Source organism: Fusarium verticillioides, chromosome 3 (genome assembly GCF_000149555.1).
Source record: "Fusarium verticillioides 7600 chromosome 3, whole genome shotgun sequence".
In the NCBI taxonomy this organism is placed as follows: Eukaryota; Fungi; Ascomycota; class Sordariomycetes; order Hypocreales; family Nectriaceae; genus Fusarium; species Fusarium verticillioides.
The window spans coordinates 4,386,781-4,402,205 of record NC_031677.1 but is presented as its reverse complement, the minus strand read 5'-3'; the positions used below and the strand labels follow the sequence as shown (position 1 = coordinate 4,402,205).

At 48.3% G+C, this 15,425-nt stretch overlaps 6 protein-coding genes across 6 annotated transcripts; 3 read left to right on the top strand and 3 right to left on the bottom strand.

Annotated features, from left to right (window-relative positions):
- Positions 1-1,252: 1,252 nt before the first annotated feature.
- On the bottom strand, positions 1,253-1,804 carry FVEG_05702 (hypothetical protein; the record flags this gene model as incomplete). The annotated part of the gene is made up of 1 exon (XM_018893945.1): positions 1,253-1,804. One exon carries the CDS (start codon positions 1,802-1,804, stop codon positions 1,253-1,255), a length of 552 nt encoding a protein of 183 aa, XP_018750897.1.
- Positions 1,805-2,873: 1,069 nt separating this feature from the next.
- Positions 2,874-3,710, top strand: FVEG_05701 (hypothetical protein; the record flags this gene model as incomplete). Its single annotated transcript, XM_018893944.1, has 2 exons — positions 2,874-3,329; positions 3,381-3,710. 2 exons carry the CDS (start codon positions 2,874-2,876, stop codon positions 3,708-3,710), a joined length of 786 nt encoding a protein of 261 aa, XP_018750896.1.
- A 713-nt stretch (positions 3,711-4,423) lies between these two features.
- FVEG_05700 (hypothetical protein) lies at positions 4,424-5,691 on the top strand (the record flags this gene model as incomplete). Its single annotated transcript, XM_018893943.1, has 4 exons — positions 4,424-4,886; positions 4,934-5,022; positions 5,070-5,238; positions 5,288-5,691. 4 exons carry the CDS (start codon positions 4,424-4,426, stop codon positions 5,689-5,691), a joined length of 1,125 nt encoding a protein of 374 aa, XP_018750895.1.
- A 740-nt stretch (positions 5,692-6,431) lies between these two features.
- Positions 6,432-8,485, bottom strand: FVEG_05699 (amidohydrolase ytcJ-like; the record flags this gene model as incomplete). Its single annotated transcript, XM_018893942.1, has 2 exons — positions 6,432-6,938; positions 6,992-8,485. 2 exons carry the CDS (start codon positions 8,483-8,485, stop codon positions 6,432-6,434), a joined length of 2,001 nt encoding a protein of 666 aa, XP_018750894.1.
- Positions 8,486-11,081: 2,596 nt separating this feature from the next.
- Positions 11,082-12,735, top strand: FVEG_05698 (hypothetical protein; the record flags this gene model as incomplete). Its single annotated transcript, XM_018893941.1, has 4 exons — positions 11,082-11,726; positions 11,775-12,098; positions 12,154-12,337; positions 12,389-12,735. The coding sequence occupies 4 exons, from the start codon at positions 11,082-11,084 to the stop codon at positions 12,733-12,735; spliced, it is 1,500 nt and encodes a 499-aa protein (XP_018750893.1).
- Positions 12,736-12,855: 120 nt separating this feature from the next.
- FVEG_05697 (murein transglycosylase) lies at positions 12,856-14,625 on the bottom strand (the record flags this gene model as incomplete). Its single annotated transcript, XM_018893940.1, has 7 exons — positions 12,856-12,941; positions 12,993-13,298; positions 13,352-13,565; positions 13,617-13,751; positions 13,802-14,009; positions 14,059-14,137; positions 14,187-14,625. The coding sequence occupies 7 exons, from the start codon at positions 14,623-14,625 to the stop codon at positions 12,856-12,858; spliced, it is 1,467 nt and encodes a 488-aa protein (XP_018750892.1).
- Between the last annotated feature and the right edge of the window lie 800 nt (positions 14,626-15,425).

Below are 15,425 nucleotides of genomic sequence, written 5' to 3'. Positions count from 1 at the left end.
TCCAAAAGAGAGCCAGGTGAATCACTCAAATCTGTTCACAGTTGAAGGTCTTATTGATTGAGAGAATTGCTTTTGGAGATTGAGATATTGTAACAGATGCCATGAATAAGTGCTGAAGCAGGGAAACACACCACAGGGGAAAAAAACAGGAAGGAGAGAACAGTCACCATAGTATTCATCTCCAGTTGCAATTTTTTAGAATGAGGAAAATCCCAAGAGAACCTTTCTGTCATTTAGCATAATATGAATGTTACCCAGCCTAGCTTTATATTATCTTTATACATTACATTGGTCCCTGTAATGAACCTGTCGCACTCAGACATTGCCCTATAGCCCCATTGGAACCTATCATGAATGGAGGGTAGTGTAACAGGTATCCTCTACATGGTGATCAACAGCTAGGATCCTATAACAGTAGCAGAGTTTCCATACACTTTCGCCAGTAGGCTTGTGAAACAGCCGTCTTGGGACAGATAAAACATCAGGACAAGATAGTCAGACGAGAACTTGAGATGAAAGGCCTTCTGGTTTGAATGGGTGGACGACGTTCAAACCGCCAACGATCAACCGAGTGACTATAGTTGCTGGCTTCTCAAACGTTCGAATGGCAAAAGCTTCAACCTCAGGACAGGTGCCTAATGCTCGGATGAGTTCCAGAGTCCTTTCCCTGCACTCATCGCTCTGGTCCCAGGCCAGATCTATTGGCGTCTTGTCTATTATCCATGTAATGCTGCAGCCTTCGTGTTCGCTAATGTGTTTGCAAATGGTGGACTGGCTGAATTCGAGTGAAATAAACGTATCAAGCAGAGAGGGGTCAGCTGTAGTCGTCTCCACTCGCCTAAGTTGGGGAAATGAGAGCCTAGGGAGGGAGGGAAACACTTGTATTCATACGCCTGTATAAGAAAGACATAAATTGACGAGCCGAGGGACACGAGTGGTACTAGTGTCATCAATAGGGTACCTGCTTACTCATGGCCGGTCTACAGTACTGAAATAGGTCAATAGCTAAGCACTCGACTACTCGGTCACCCTGTAAACCTCAGAAACGGCCACGAATGCGCTGGTCTTCATAGCGTCTATCATTATCAGAACGAGAAGGGTGGCTCAGACCAGGCTCTCGGTCAGATCCTTGTACTATCACCCCGCATCGAATCCTTCGTACACTGTTGCACCAATCACACCCAAGCCTCTCAGCCTCAAGCTTATCTCCCAAGCTGAACCGCAGCACAACCTCGCCACCTCGCTCTGCTTCCTAACCTCTCCGCTGATCCCTCATCTCAGGCAATCCCAAACCACTCGTGTACTGGGGATGATACAACTCCTGCGGCGGCCGCTGCGGCGACGTGTGCATCTCATAAGCAAACTGGGTGTTTCCCAGCTCCGGCATGGGAGACAGATACGAAGGCGGCTGGGAGTAGTCGCTTCGGCTAGGACTCGAGGCCCAAGTGTCGCGTTCCCCAGCTGGAGTTGGGGGCGATGACACGAAAGGAGGTGATGGCTTCCGTGCCGTTGCAGGGGCTTCGCTGTTGGCTGCGTAAAATTGACTTGGCTGCTGTTTCTGATTTGCAGACTTGCGGCGTCGTCTCCACAGGAAAAAAGCAAGATGATCAATATCAAGCCTAGACCGCGACCAACGGCGGCACCGATAATAGTGCCTTTGGGCGTACCACCATAGCCAGAGCCTGATTCTGAAGAACTTGCTGCTGTTCCCGTGGACCCTACTGTGACGGTGGATTGGCCCTGGACGAACACCGTGACGGTCTGTTTGTGTGTTGTGATCGAGGTTGAGTACTTGGTCGTCCATTCTGTCTTTGTTTCTGTGTCGGTGATTGTTGTCGTCGCTGCTTTGCTCGAGGAAGGTGGGAGCGGTCGAAACGATCAGGCTTGGTAAACAGGCGAAAGCCCATACAACCCATCCTAAACACATGATTCTGAAGTCGTGGATTGCTGTTAATAGTAAACTAAAAAGAAAGAGGAAGGGGCATGAGGCGAAAATGAAAACTGGTGCAGCCCAATATGCTGCCTCTTTTCTCTTCAGCCGCCTCCGTGCCATGCTATCCCTGACCTTTATCCCCCAGCGACGCTACTTACAGAGATATCACACCGGTAATGCAACTAGTGAACGCTTGCATATCGACTCGCATGATAAGGGAAATGGCTACCATGCTCAAAACATCTGGTGAACAGCCAATGGGAGAGTAACTTAAAGAGCCTGACTGAGGTTGGACATCAGAATAACGTGGACGGGGAAACCAATTCCATTCGAGTTTCAGTCAGAGCGTTGAGGCAGAGGTCATACTCTGCCTTCCCTTTCTATCAACAAAGCAACTGGAATACAAACATGAGGAACACAAAATAGAGTCTGGTCCTTTTATGGCGGAAACGAAGCTATAACTAAAGCTAGCCATGTCTGAAAGATCACAAGTAACTTCAGCATTTATCCGGCAATATGTGGATAGTCTTAATAAAGATTAGTGTCCCAATCTAAAACAAAATGAAGCTATAGTTTATAATACTATAATCCCTTTTTAGCTCCAAGATCCACTTGGCTACAGAATGCGAAATGATACATGACTTGTTTGACGGGGACTCGCGTGGTATCCAATTAGACTCGAGGATCGTATCATATGAATAAGACCAGGACTACTCCATAATATCTTACAGGCCCTGATTGTCAATCCAAGTGTTTAGCAGCTTATTACCTTTCCTGAGCTATACTAGATCTAGTAGACGTCAGCTTACACGCGGAATTCCGTTAAGCGGAACTCCGTTTAGCGCTTATGCAACTATATAAAGCAGTAACTGAGCGCTTACATGAAGTCTAACTGTGTCAGCATTCCACTTTCACATCTTTATCTTCTTACATCTACAAAATGTCGGAGACCAAGCCCGTCATTGTCATCGTCCCAGGTGGCTTCTGCAGCCCCGAAGTCTATCAACCTGTCGCCAACATTCTGGAGCAAGACGGGTTTACCGTCATCATCCCGACATTAACCGTTGCTAAAACCCTCACTTACAAAGACCCCACAAGCCAGGAGTTCAAAGATTTAGCTAACAAAGGTCTTCTCGATGATGTCAATGAAATTCACGACCGCCTGGCTTCCGAGTTCGAGAAAGGGTCTGAGGTTGTGATCTTTGGACATAGCTACGGAAGTCTCCCCGCTCTACTCGCCATCGAAGGGCACACTGTTACAGAGCGTAAGGCTAAGGGACTTTCTGGTGGTTTTAAAGGATATGTCGCTGTCGCTGGGTTTGCATATGCGCAGAGGGGGAAGAACGCTAGAGGCGACACGGAGCCAGCGCCACCGATGCCGTATTTCGAGCATGAGGTATGTCAATCACCTACCTGCATGTAATCCCACTGACAGAATTGATCACAGGATGGGGTCTTCCACATGACAGAGGCCGCAAAGCCTCTCTTCTTCAGCGATCTTTCCCCGGAGAAACAAGATGAAGCTTGGAAGCTGGTCCTAGGAAGTCAAAGCCAGAAGAGTCTCAGCGACGTATCGGAGTTCATCAACTCTGACGTCACGATTCCAAAGACATATATTTTATGCGAAAAGGATCAGACTGTTCCTCCGGAGTTACAGGAGATGCTTATTCAGGCTGGAAGCTTTGATAAGGTAGAGAAGCTGTCGTCAGGGCATTTCCCTTTCGTTAGTATTCCTGAGGAGACGGCTAAGCTGTTTGCGCAAATTGCCCGACGATAAAAGAGGGGCAAGTTGCTAGGGAAGTTGGATAACTATAATTGAGGAGATATGAATGCTAGATATTTATGTGATTGGAGCGAATAACGACTTGGCCGACTTCATGAGAACAGGATAACTATTCGCACGTGACTGCATCTACTTTGAACCCATGTCAGCTGCCGAAGGCAATTCAGCATGCTACTAATGCTCATACGGATAATGCTCATCGGATATACGGGATGGTCCGTTTCATCAATCTGTTTCTCGTCCAATGTCTAACCAGAACAAGAACGGAGTCAAGGGACAATCTAGGAAACGCTGTTCTTTCATTCACACCCCGTATCAACCTTACCTCCGTTTCATGCTAGATGGGATGATCGGATCTGTATATGCTCCAATAATCAGTCGCCCTACGCATTAGCAATTGATGAATGTCACTGGCACTTATACGATTGTCACGACCGTTGTAACGAAGCTAACGAAATTAAGGGCTGTATAGGGCTATACTGGCCTGTCACTGACGGAAATAATATTCTCCACTCAGCCTGGAGTCCACTTCAACTGTGCTTTAGATTTAACTGAAACAAGGAGCTAGATAACTTCGCATAGGCCGGTTTCTCCGAAGAATAATCCGACGAAACCGCGTATCCCTTTACTATAATTCAGATGATGGCTTGAATCAATACGAGACTATTTATCCAGTCCATCTCTTGGCTTTATCAATTATCGCCATCATGAAGTTCACCCTCTACCTCAGCGCCCTCACAGCGCTCCTCACCCCCATAACCGCCCAGAAACTCTCCGGTTCAGCACAAGGTTTTGCACAAGGTGTAACAGGCGGTGGTTCCGCTGCAGTAGTTACGCCCAAGAATATTCAAGAGCTGGTGACTTATCTCACCGATAAGACGCCCCGCGTTATTGTCCTTGATCGAACATACGACTTTATCGATTCAGAGGGTACAGTTAAAGAGAAGGGATGTGCGCCGTGGAAGACTGGTGCAGGATGTCAGTTGGCTATCAACGCAGCTGGGAATTGGTGTGGTGATAATCCTAAGGTCGATGTTACGTACAGCAAGGCGGGGACGAGTGGGATTAACGTTGCTTCTGATAGACGATTATCGGGGTTGGGAATAAGGGTATCATCAAGGGGAAGGGATTGCGATTTGTTAATGTCAGAACATTATTGTTCAAAACATCGTACGTTGATTACTACTTCCTATATGAGTTCTCTAACAGGCTTGCAGATATCACGAACTTGACCCCTCAGTATGTCTGGGGCGGTGATGCTTTCACCTTCTCCGGCACGAGCAAGATCTGGATTGATCACTGCACCGTAAGTTCGTCTCGTCAGGTAACCCGAACGATTACTAAGATTTCTAGACATCTCTACTTGGTCGCCAGCACTACGTCTTTGGCCGCGATAAGAGCACTGGCATCACCCTCTCCAACAATCACATCGACGGCCGTACACAGTGGTCCGCTGGCTGCGATGGCTACCACTACTGGACCATCGAGATGGTCGGCCAGGGCGATCAAATCACCCTCCAGAGTACACCTCCCCCACCACCATAACTAAAAGCTCTACTGACATCTTTCAGACAACCTTATCGAGCACACCGCAGGCCGTGGCCCAGCCCTCTCAGCAACAACTTTCCTCCACGCCGTCAACAACGTCTGGCGCGACATCAACGGCCACGCCATCGAAGGTGACACTGCCGGCAAGGGTCTTTTCGAGGGCAACGTCTTCCAGAACGTCAAGCAAGTCGTCGTCCCCGATTTCAAGGGCCAGCTTAACAGTTGTCCTGATAACGCTGCTGCTAGCGCTACGAAGCAGTACCTAGGTCGCGTGTGCCAGGGTAATATCTTCATTTCGTCTAGTGCATTTAACAGGAAGGATACGGGCTTTATGTCGGAGTTCAAGGGGTTGCCTATTGCGAGGTCTACGCAGGCTACTACCGCGCAGAGCAAAGTTCCTGGAAACGCTGGATTTGGAAAGATCTGAGAACTTCGTGTTGAGAGGGTTGATGCGATTTGTTCTTTCAGAAACCATGCTTGCGTGAGATTTTGGTGTCGTGGTGGGCGTGGCTATTAAACAATTTAACAGCCCTTCGCAGTATATATCTTCATTTTAGTACATTATCACCAGTCAATTCACAGAAAAATATGGGTCCTTCGAACTCAACATCAGACGATATTGTGTATCCCACGCACATGATTGACAATGTGTCCGTCCTGAAGTTCCTCGTGATGGGGTGGACCATGCGCTCCAATGACGTCTTAAACGCCAACAAACTTCACATATCGCTATCGGAATTCCTTACTGTTAGCGATTGGAAGAAACTCGGCGAAAGATTGAGGCATGGGAGTAATGCACGAGGAGCTCTAGGGGTCCATGTCCCAAGTCCTTACACAACTGAACGGCCCGCCGTGTCTTACTCGTACCAACATCATGATATCAGTATCGAAGAGCATACTAAAGTAAAGCTATTGCCAGAAGCAACTAGTCGACCTTCAACCTTTCCAGGCGCATCAGGAACTCGAGACGTTGGCATACCACCCGGTGCACCGATATCGCTAAAGGATTATACCAGTCGAGATACTCCCATGATAGGTCTTCACATTATCACATTCCAAGATGCGACACTTCTTGCTGTTACTTGGCCGCATACTCTTTTCAACAAAGTTGGCTTCTCTCATTTGATCCAGAGAGAAAAACTACTTATCAAGCAAGACTCCCGTCAGCTAGTGATGAGAATGAACACAAGCCCCACGAGTCTGAAGCCTCTGCACAGATCTCTTCCCCTCCTCCGACAAATCCCGCCCCTGAATCCCCCCAACACTCCTCCTCTTAATCATCCTACCAACATCATCATCATTCGCAAACTTCGCCTTAACACCATTCTTAAAATCAACCTCATCAGCGATATACACTACCTCACCACCAACCATCGTCAGCAGTGTCTTTTGTCTAGCGATATGCTCCTCCGGCACTTCAAAATAATTAGCCTTGAGGACAATAGCATCTGCAAGTTTTCCAACTTCAAGGGAACCGATGTAGGCATCAGCGCGGAGGAAGCGAGCGCTCTCGGTCGTGATGGCGCGGATGGCTTGATCCCGTGTGAGAGTCAAACCTGGAAGACCGTTGCCATCGTAGGGTGCGCCTTGTGAAGCCGGAGAGTGAGGGTTCTTAGGATCGCCGGAGCGTGTGACGCCGGCCTTGATGGCGAGCCATTCGTCAAGAGGATCAATCTACGAATGATGTTAGTCTCGATGTTCTTCAGATTCATCTAGTGGTGGCTTACCGGCCAGTCGCTACCGTAAACAATAGCAGACCCAAACTTGGCAAGTTCTCCAAAAGCTTCCATGTAATGCGATCGTCTTGGACCCATACTCTTAACACCATTCGGGAGCCAGACTGAACTAGCTTGTGACCACTGGAAGCTCATGATAGGATCGGCCTTGAGTTCAGCGAAGCGAGGCCAGTCTGAAGGATCGGTTACTTCGTTATGCGCGAATCCAACGCGGTAATCACGAAGCTTTGGGTTCTTGTTACGCAGCTCTTCGAGGGCATCGAGAGCTGTTCGAACCGCGAGATCTCCGTCAACGTGGATCTGAGCGTCGATATTGTTCTTGAACAGCTTTGTTAGAGTTAGGCTGAGCAGTTCCTTGTCCCAGTATGTTTTGGGTCCGAAGTCTGACTTGGGTGCCCACATGGAGGTATTAGCCACAGGCTGAAAGTATGGCTCGATGAGGGATCCGGTGTTGGCGGGGTATAAGAGAACGCCGTCCATGAACATCTTCACAGCGTGCCATTTCATAGAGGGCTTGGGGCCCAACTCCTTCTTGTCATTCCACGTCGAAGTAACATTGACGACGTCCTTGACGAGATCATCAATCCCCGCGGTGTTGTTGGGTGGCTGCACGAGATAGTCGAAAAACCCGCGGGCTGTTAAACCTCCCTCTCTCTTAATAGCTGCAAACGCAAGAGCTGTGTCCTCGCTGGACGCAGCCTCCTGGAAACTTGTCACGCCTTCCTCACGGAGGAGCTTCAACGCTGCTCTGGCGGATCGAATGTTGTCCTCGGCTGTTGGTGGTGCCGGCCCTGCTAACAAGCTCGTTGCGGAATCTTGTAAAATTCCTGAAAGTTCTTGACTTCCGGGAAGTCTTTCAAATTTGCCGTTTCGTGGGTCTTTGGTCTTGCTCGTGAGTGAAGATACCTTCAACGCAGCTGAGTTGACCCAGAAGGTATGCGAATCAGCTGACGCAACCAGAATAGGCCTTTTTGTTTTCAGCTTATCCAGGTCCTTCTTCGTGACGCCACCCGTATCGTCAACCAAGGCGTAGTAGTCAAGAGAAATGACCTCTAGCCAATCTTCATCACTCTTATCCTTGTCGTCATCAAGACAACTCTGAATCTTCTCAAGGACTTTGCTGAGACCCAAGGGCTGAAAGTTCATGTTGCACTTGAGAAGACCAGCCCCGCCACTAATTGGATGCATATGGGCGTCCACGAGGCCGGGCATCATCATACGGCCTTCAAGGTTGAAGACTGAGGTATTTTTCGCAACATATGACTGAATGCTTTCTTCATCGCCTAAGAAGGTGATGTATCCATCTTTGACGGCGAGGGCAGAGTATTTTGTGGAGAGAAGATCGAGAGAGTAGATGGAGCCATTGTGAAAGACAGCGTCAGCGATGACTGTCTTGTTGTTTGACTTCTCGGAAGTAGCTGAGCCTGGTGAAGCCAGAAGAGCTACTGTCAGAAGCAGGCTGGAGACAGAACTTGGAGCCTTCATTGATTCGTTTGAGAACTGAAATAATGACGAGGTGGAATGGTGTCTATTTTATTCTCTTATGCCATCGCGACAGCCTTATATAGTTATTGTACCTACGCTGCGTTCCTAATACCCAAGCGTAAGTCATGGTCGTTCCCCATTCACCTGCCAAATTGATAAGCGATGCTGAATTGTACACTGGAGTCGGCTCCCGCTTCCATAATCGATCTAGATGCGGGAGGTAGATAAATTTATGCTTGATGATAGGCTTGTTCGTAATTCTGCCGGTGATCGTGACCATCTTATCAAGCCCCATGTCGCGATCCGTAGGTTTGCGGGGAAGTCGCTTGAACTATCCTTTTTGGTTATAGGTTATCTCGCTTCCCACCGACTTGGTGCTATGGACTATTGATCTGTTCTCAAGAGCTTCTAGACTAATACGCCAGCCGCTCTTGTCTTGGTACGTCATTTGATCTTGGTAAGCTTGACAACCCGATAGAAGATCGCGTCGTGCCACGATACTGACCTACGGTTCATCTAAGCGTAGGTAGGCGAGCTGACCGTCTCTGCCTTCAGTTCGATAATATTGCATGCAGTCCCCTGGTCGACACGAAATCAAAGACACCTCACTGGTACCATATTTAAAGTCGCCCTGATCGTAAGTTAATCGAGTTTACGAAATAGAGTTCGGGATCCTTGCTCGACCTCCCACTAACTCCATGAGGCTATGCTTTAGCGAGCTTTAGCGGAGCGCTTTACGGTCGCGACTTGATACAATCTGAATGTTGCAATCAATTGACTTCTTTCATATTAGCACATCTTAACAGGGGAGGTTTTCTTATCATCCCGGGTAGATATGACTTGAGAACCCTTTACCGTCCCATGACATCGCTAACGGCTGGGAATAAGTGACGGAAATTACACATCTCTGGCCAAGAGGTGCTAAGAGCCGGGTACCAGGATCATGACGAGACCGACGCAAAGGACGATTTGAAAGAAGACATATACAATCGTTTCCCGTTTAGCCCCAATGAACCGACCTTGCGTCGATTTCGTCCTCGGTTCCATGGGCAATACTAGCTACTTCGCTGGAATTTCCGAAGTTGTACAAAAGGTTATGGAAGGCTACAGCGACTTGCCGCCTGGCTCCTGGAGACGAAGGCTATTTGACATGAGAGATGAAGTCATTGATGTTCTTCTCTACTCAAGTGAGGTGACCATTGGCGAACATGTTTATGCTTTACCGTTCACGAGGTCTTCGGACTCGTGGGATAGAAAAGTCCTTCTAGGAGCTCCAGTCCCCTCAGTGCCCCCAAGCTAGCTACCTATCATGGTCTTAGTTAAGGTGTCGTGATATGGTCTACTGTCTGGCTATATTTGTTAATCCAGTCTGTCAAATATCTTTCAATGGACATTGCTCTGCTTCGCTGCTAATAGGATATGATAGCCATACTCTTTGTAGTTGCTCTCCAGGGTGAGCGTATGATGGAGACTATCGATACATAAGTTGTGGGCTAGAAGTATTATTTGCAGTTGAGACTTGGGGCTGAGAGCTGTTTCCGGCAGAGAGAACCTAGTGTATGATGGAGAACTTCAATCTAGAGATCACCTAGAGTAAGGTTGCAGCAATCCTTTAACATGTCTGTGTTTATCCCGACTGTCTGCATATAAGATCAGGTGACAGTATCTGAGTAGCAAATCCATCATTCCTCGGTCTTTTGCCCGATATGCATATCCGCTAGGCTCGGTTACTCTCCGCACGGCCGATCGCACCTCAACATCCATTTTGCCTAATAGTGAAGATGGACTTGATTGGCAGAACAAGGATACGTGCATCGTTTACCGTTGCATTCAAACCCCAACTCGCGTTTCAATAGGAAATCTCGGAAGATACATTACAAAAGTACCTCGGCATGCGGTTGAGATTGTCTCGATAACTACTTCTGGCTCCGAGAGTCCTCGTCTGAACGAAAGTTTGTCGAGGTGGAGAGCCTTGATATTAGCCATATGCCAGTAAAGCTCGCTGCCGGGTCACAGTATTTTCAAGTCTGCATTATCTTTCCCTCCCCAATCGGCATCCTAAGATCTGTCTCGTTCCAAGATATCTGACTCGTATTGAATTAGAGCATCAAGATAAGAGAACATGCAAACACATCCAACTCCGCGACGTTATCTCCGTAGAGGCAGCCTAATACTACCCTCCCTCCTAATCCGTATAACACCCATCAAACAGCACATACGAAAACCAGCGACCTCCCCACAAGTGAGCGGGTCATCGTGACACCCCCGAGTCATAGACCTTGCTCGTGCCCATTTTACCCCAGAATCAACCCGACTCAGCTGCGGGGTAGTCTCGTCAATTGCGGGGGATGATCTACCGACTCGAAGCAATCGCCTTGTTTCTCGTTGGTCGACCCGCTGGTGATGTTGCATGTCTCGCTGATCTGTTACCAATTATGATGCAGATTCGGTGTATTCCTTTGCCGAGTCTTGTGCCGGGTTGCTTGGGAGGCTTTATATACCGTCATCGTAGCTGAATTCTTGGTCCCCAACACACTCTGTCTTCCACCGAAGTAGTGAAGCTCGTATTTTGCCACCTGGTACTCTTGACGCAATAATGGACACAGGCAAAGCATCTGTCCAAATGGACGAAGGCGATACCGCCCGTGAGCAAAACCTCGAGTCATGGGACTTTAACGCCCAAACCGAAGAATGGCGCAAAGACTTTGACAAGAAACTCCTCCGAAAAGTCGACATGCGACTAATGCCGACTCTCGTGGTCATGTATCTCCTCAACTTTCTCGACCGCTCGAATCTCGCACAAGCAAGACAAGGATCCCTCGAGGAAGATCTCGGCATGTCAGGCACAGACTTCAACCTCGCCACGTCGATTTTCTTCGTGGGATATCTACTCATGCAACTCCCCTCCAACCTCATCCTGACAAAGCTTCGGCCGTCGCTGTACCTTAGCGCGTCTTGTTGTCTCTGGGGCGTCGTGTCGACGTGTAATGCTGCTTCTGATAGCTTCACGCATTTAATTGTGATTAGATTCTTTTTGGGTTTCGTTGAGGCGCCGTTCTTTCCGGGGGCGGTGTTTTTGATGAGTTCGTGGTATACGAGAGCTGAACTTACGAGGCGCATTGCGTGGCTTTATTCGGGAAATGCGTTGGCGAATATGTTTGGCGGTGTTCTTGGTGCGGCGATTCTGGGAGATCTTGAGGGAGCGCATGGGATCGCAGGTTGGAGATGGCTGTTCATCATCGTGAGTTCAATCTTGACATTAATGTGGCAAAGCTAATAGATAATACAGGAGGGCGTAGCCGCCATCGGATTCTCCTTTATCGCCTCAGTCGCTCTGCCCAATTATCCTCACACCACGAAATGGCTCACCCAAGAAGAGCGAGCATTTGCAGCATGGCGATTGGCACAAGATATCAGCGAAGTCGACGCATACGGCGAAAAGACAATCTGGGATGGTGTTAAGATGGCTGTACGCGATTATCGACTCTACCTCTTTGTTCTTCTCCAGCACGTCAGCTTGATTTCCCAGACATTCCAATACTTCTTCCCAACTATTGTTGGAACGCTTGGATATGGAAAGATCACCACTCTGTGGCTCACTGCTCCAGCTTGGGTAAGTCGAGACATTATTCTTTGAGATATAGTAAGATTCACTGACTGGCCTTCAGTTTGCGACTTTCCTTCTCTCTGTCTGCGTCACGTTGAGCTCTGCCAAGACGAACGATAGATCGCTTCATATCATTTGTCTCATGCTCGTAGCAGCCATCGGAAACGCCATCGCAGCTGGGACAACCGTTGTCGGGGCTCGCTTCTTTGCTATGTTTCTCATGCCCATGGGCTCCGTCGCTTCTTGTAAGCTCAACAATCCAGGCTGTTCTGGAATCGTCAACTGACACTTTACAGATCAAATCATTGTATCATGGGTCGCGAACTCTTTCCCCCGTCCTCTAGTAAAGCGCTCTGCCATCATCGCCATCTGCAACATGATCGGCAACACAGCGAGTATCTACGGTTCATACATGTATCCAAGCAAAGACGGGCCCCAATACACACCAGGCGGTAGCGCCAATGCCGCGATCTGTGTTGTCGTCGCCCTTCTTGCTCTGTTGCTACGATATGTTCATAAGTGGGAAAACAAGAAGTTGGATAAGGCAGAGGCTGAAGCGAATGTTGTGGCTACTGAGGATGGAAAGATCGATATGGCTACGGCCACAGCAACTCAACTATCAGGGTTCAGGTATATTTACTAGAGAGTCATCCCATAGCTACCAATTCTAGAAAACTCTCGCCCCATTTTGAGGTTCCCTCATGTCCGCATTTGTTGGACTGGTCCCTGGTCCGTGTTGCAGCAAGCCTCCAATAAGGGCACCTCAAAAGCTGCCCCAGTAATGTTTATCATAGTCACCGCTCGGCTTCCACAGAGCAGCTGGTGTGTAGACTGGAATAGGGACATCAGCTATAAAAGATAGTCAGCGCATACACATTCAAACCCTATCAAGTATCTTACTTCCATAACCAGTGCTTGCCGCAGCCCACGTAGGTAACGATGGAGTTGTCCAGCCAGTAGGAGTAGCGGTGACAGTGTAACTGCTCGTGTACGCAGTAGCTGCCTGGCCAGACGAAAGTGATTTGATGCCATTCGCCTCTCCATATGAATTATCGCCATGGCCAAAGATGTTGCTAATCTTGTTCACGACTGATGTCCCCGATTCAGTCCAGATACTAAAGTCTTCGACCGTGACGTTGGTGGCGAATGATAGATCGTTGGCCACCAGAAAAAGAGGAGGTCGCTTAGAACCATCGGCGACAGATCCTGGGACACGACGGTTAGTCTTCCGAGCTTGCTACGATTATGCTTAAATATACCGGAGAAGTTCTTAAAAACAAGGTTACACAAAGCCACAGCTCCGGTGTCAGGCTCAAATGTATTCTGCCAATACTGATTGACGTCCAAGCCATAGAGAGAAGCCTTAGATCGAAAATTCTCAAAGGTGATGTTGGTGACGTAGCCAGACCCGCCTGGGTAAGTCTTGATGAAAGCAATATTATTTCCCTGGATGATGTTGATGTTGCGTGCATGCTAGGAGAATTGAGTCAACCCCGTCATGTCTTATAGATAGGTTTTACTTACGATATTAGCGATGGATGCAGACACGTTGAGACTGCCAATCGAGATACCAGACCCAGCTTGGTTACAAACCAAATTCTCGATAAGAGCATGGTTAGAGGGGCTTTTCACTGACACGCATTCGTCTCGGTTTGTAACCTGACATGATAAGTTCATGATCAATTAGTTTCGGGCTGAGAAATTCGTACCTCGATGTCGTGGATCCAATAATTGGTGCCCACCACGTCAACGCCATCATAGGAACCGAGGTTGGCCCCTCGGATGGTCAGATGATATACCTCGAGGTTCTCAGCAAAATCAAAGACGATGTGAAACTTGGGACTGTCGACGAGAACTAGATCGTGCACAGAAGTGTTGATCGGTGAAATTATTCTGACAAGCCGAGGACGAAAAGTGCTAGTGAAGATGAGCCTCTTGCAATACTTTACTAAGTAGCGAGACTTACTTTGCCAGGTTTCTGTAGATGTATCCTTGGCCTTGAATGGCGCCCTTCCCATTCTGTGAATAGAACTCAAAGTCGACAGCTAGTCCTTTGTCAATAGCTGTAACACAGGCCAGTAAGAGAATACGCACGATTTATAATGGTAAGTCCATTCTGCAAGAATTGCCCATCACCTTCACCATTGATAGTCGCGTTCAGCAGCTCAACACCCGCAAAGCCCTGCAATACCAACTTACGATCAACAGTCCAGTTCCCACCATAAGCCAAAGTGATGAGCCCATCGAGCTGCAACGCCCAGTTTGTGCCGTTTGAAAGAACGACTGAGCGTTTGATCAGGTACTGTCCATCGGGGATGAAAAGACGACTTCCAGTGTTTGGAAGGACGCAGGTCTTGAAAGTCTTCTCAATGGCGTCTGCGGTGTCAGTGGAGTTGTCTTTGACGGCGCCGTAGTCGAGAATGTTGCACTCGTGGGTTTTTTGGGAGAGGGCTGTGAGGGGGCCGACGGGACCTGTGAGTTGAGCGGATGCTAGGAAGGCTGAGAATAAGCCTGAGAAGAGAACGAGTTTCATCTTGAGAAAGTCTTATCTTAGATGTTAAAGTTCCTTTAACCTCCAAAGTCTAGTCTAATATATATACTCATTCCAAGAACCGTCGCCCGATTCAATACCAACGCGCGCTAGTTCAGAAGCTATCACTAATACCCATCATAAGCACGACATATCGTCCTCATCTTACATTTCCCCCAGATTAGAATGGTGTTGCCGTTGTTCCGGTCAGATTTATAAAGCACGATCTATTGAGACGGTCACTTCGCTCTTACTACCACATCTCGCAATATTGAATCGTACACACAGCTGATACCATCTCGGGCCATCGCTCCTTTCCGAGACTAGAGGATGTCTCGATTGTTCTAAGCTTTACTCTATCAAGTCCTAGAAACCCAGAGACTCCCTGCATGTACCAGTACATCTGCTAAATGCTCCTTGTCGAGACTCATACGTTGGGGGTTCCTGACAGTCGGAGTCGAATCCCTACACCTCGGCCGTTCAGACCCATGCTATATCCAGAAGTAGCGCGGATGTCACAATCGATTCTAAGTGCCCTCATTGGTGCGCTTTTTCTGATGCCGCGGATGAACCAATCTGACAGCTGGACACTAGGTTGTTTGCACACTTGATCGACATGGTTGAGGCTCAATTCTGAGTAGTTTCACGATGTGAGGATGATAAGCACGGATATTCGGCATCGTCTGCATGTCGGTTAGTAATTGCGTGGGATGTTGTGATATATAAATCTTGCTGGATGGCGACATAGTCTGGTTCGTCACGCCATCGTCAACCTTGACACTAGCCAGCACCTCAGCGCCCGA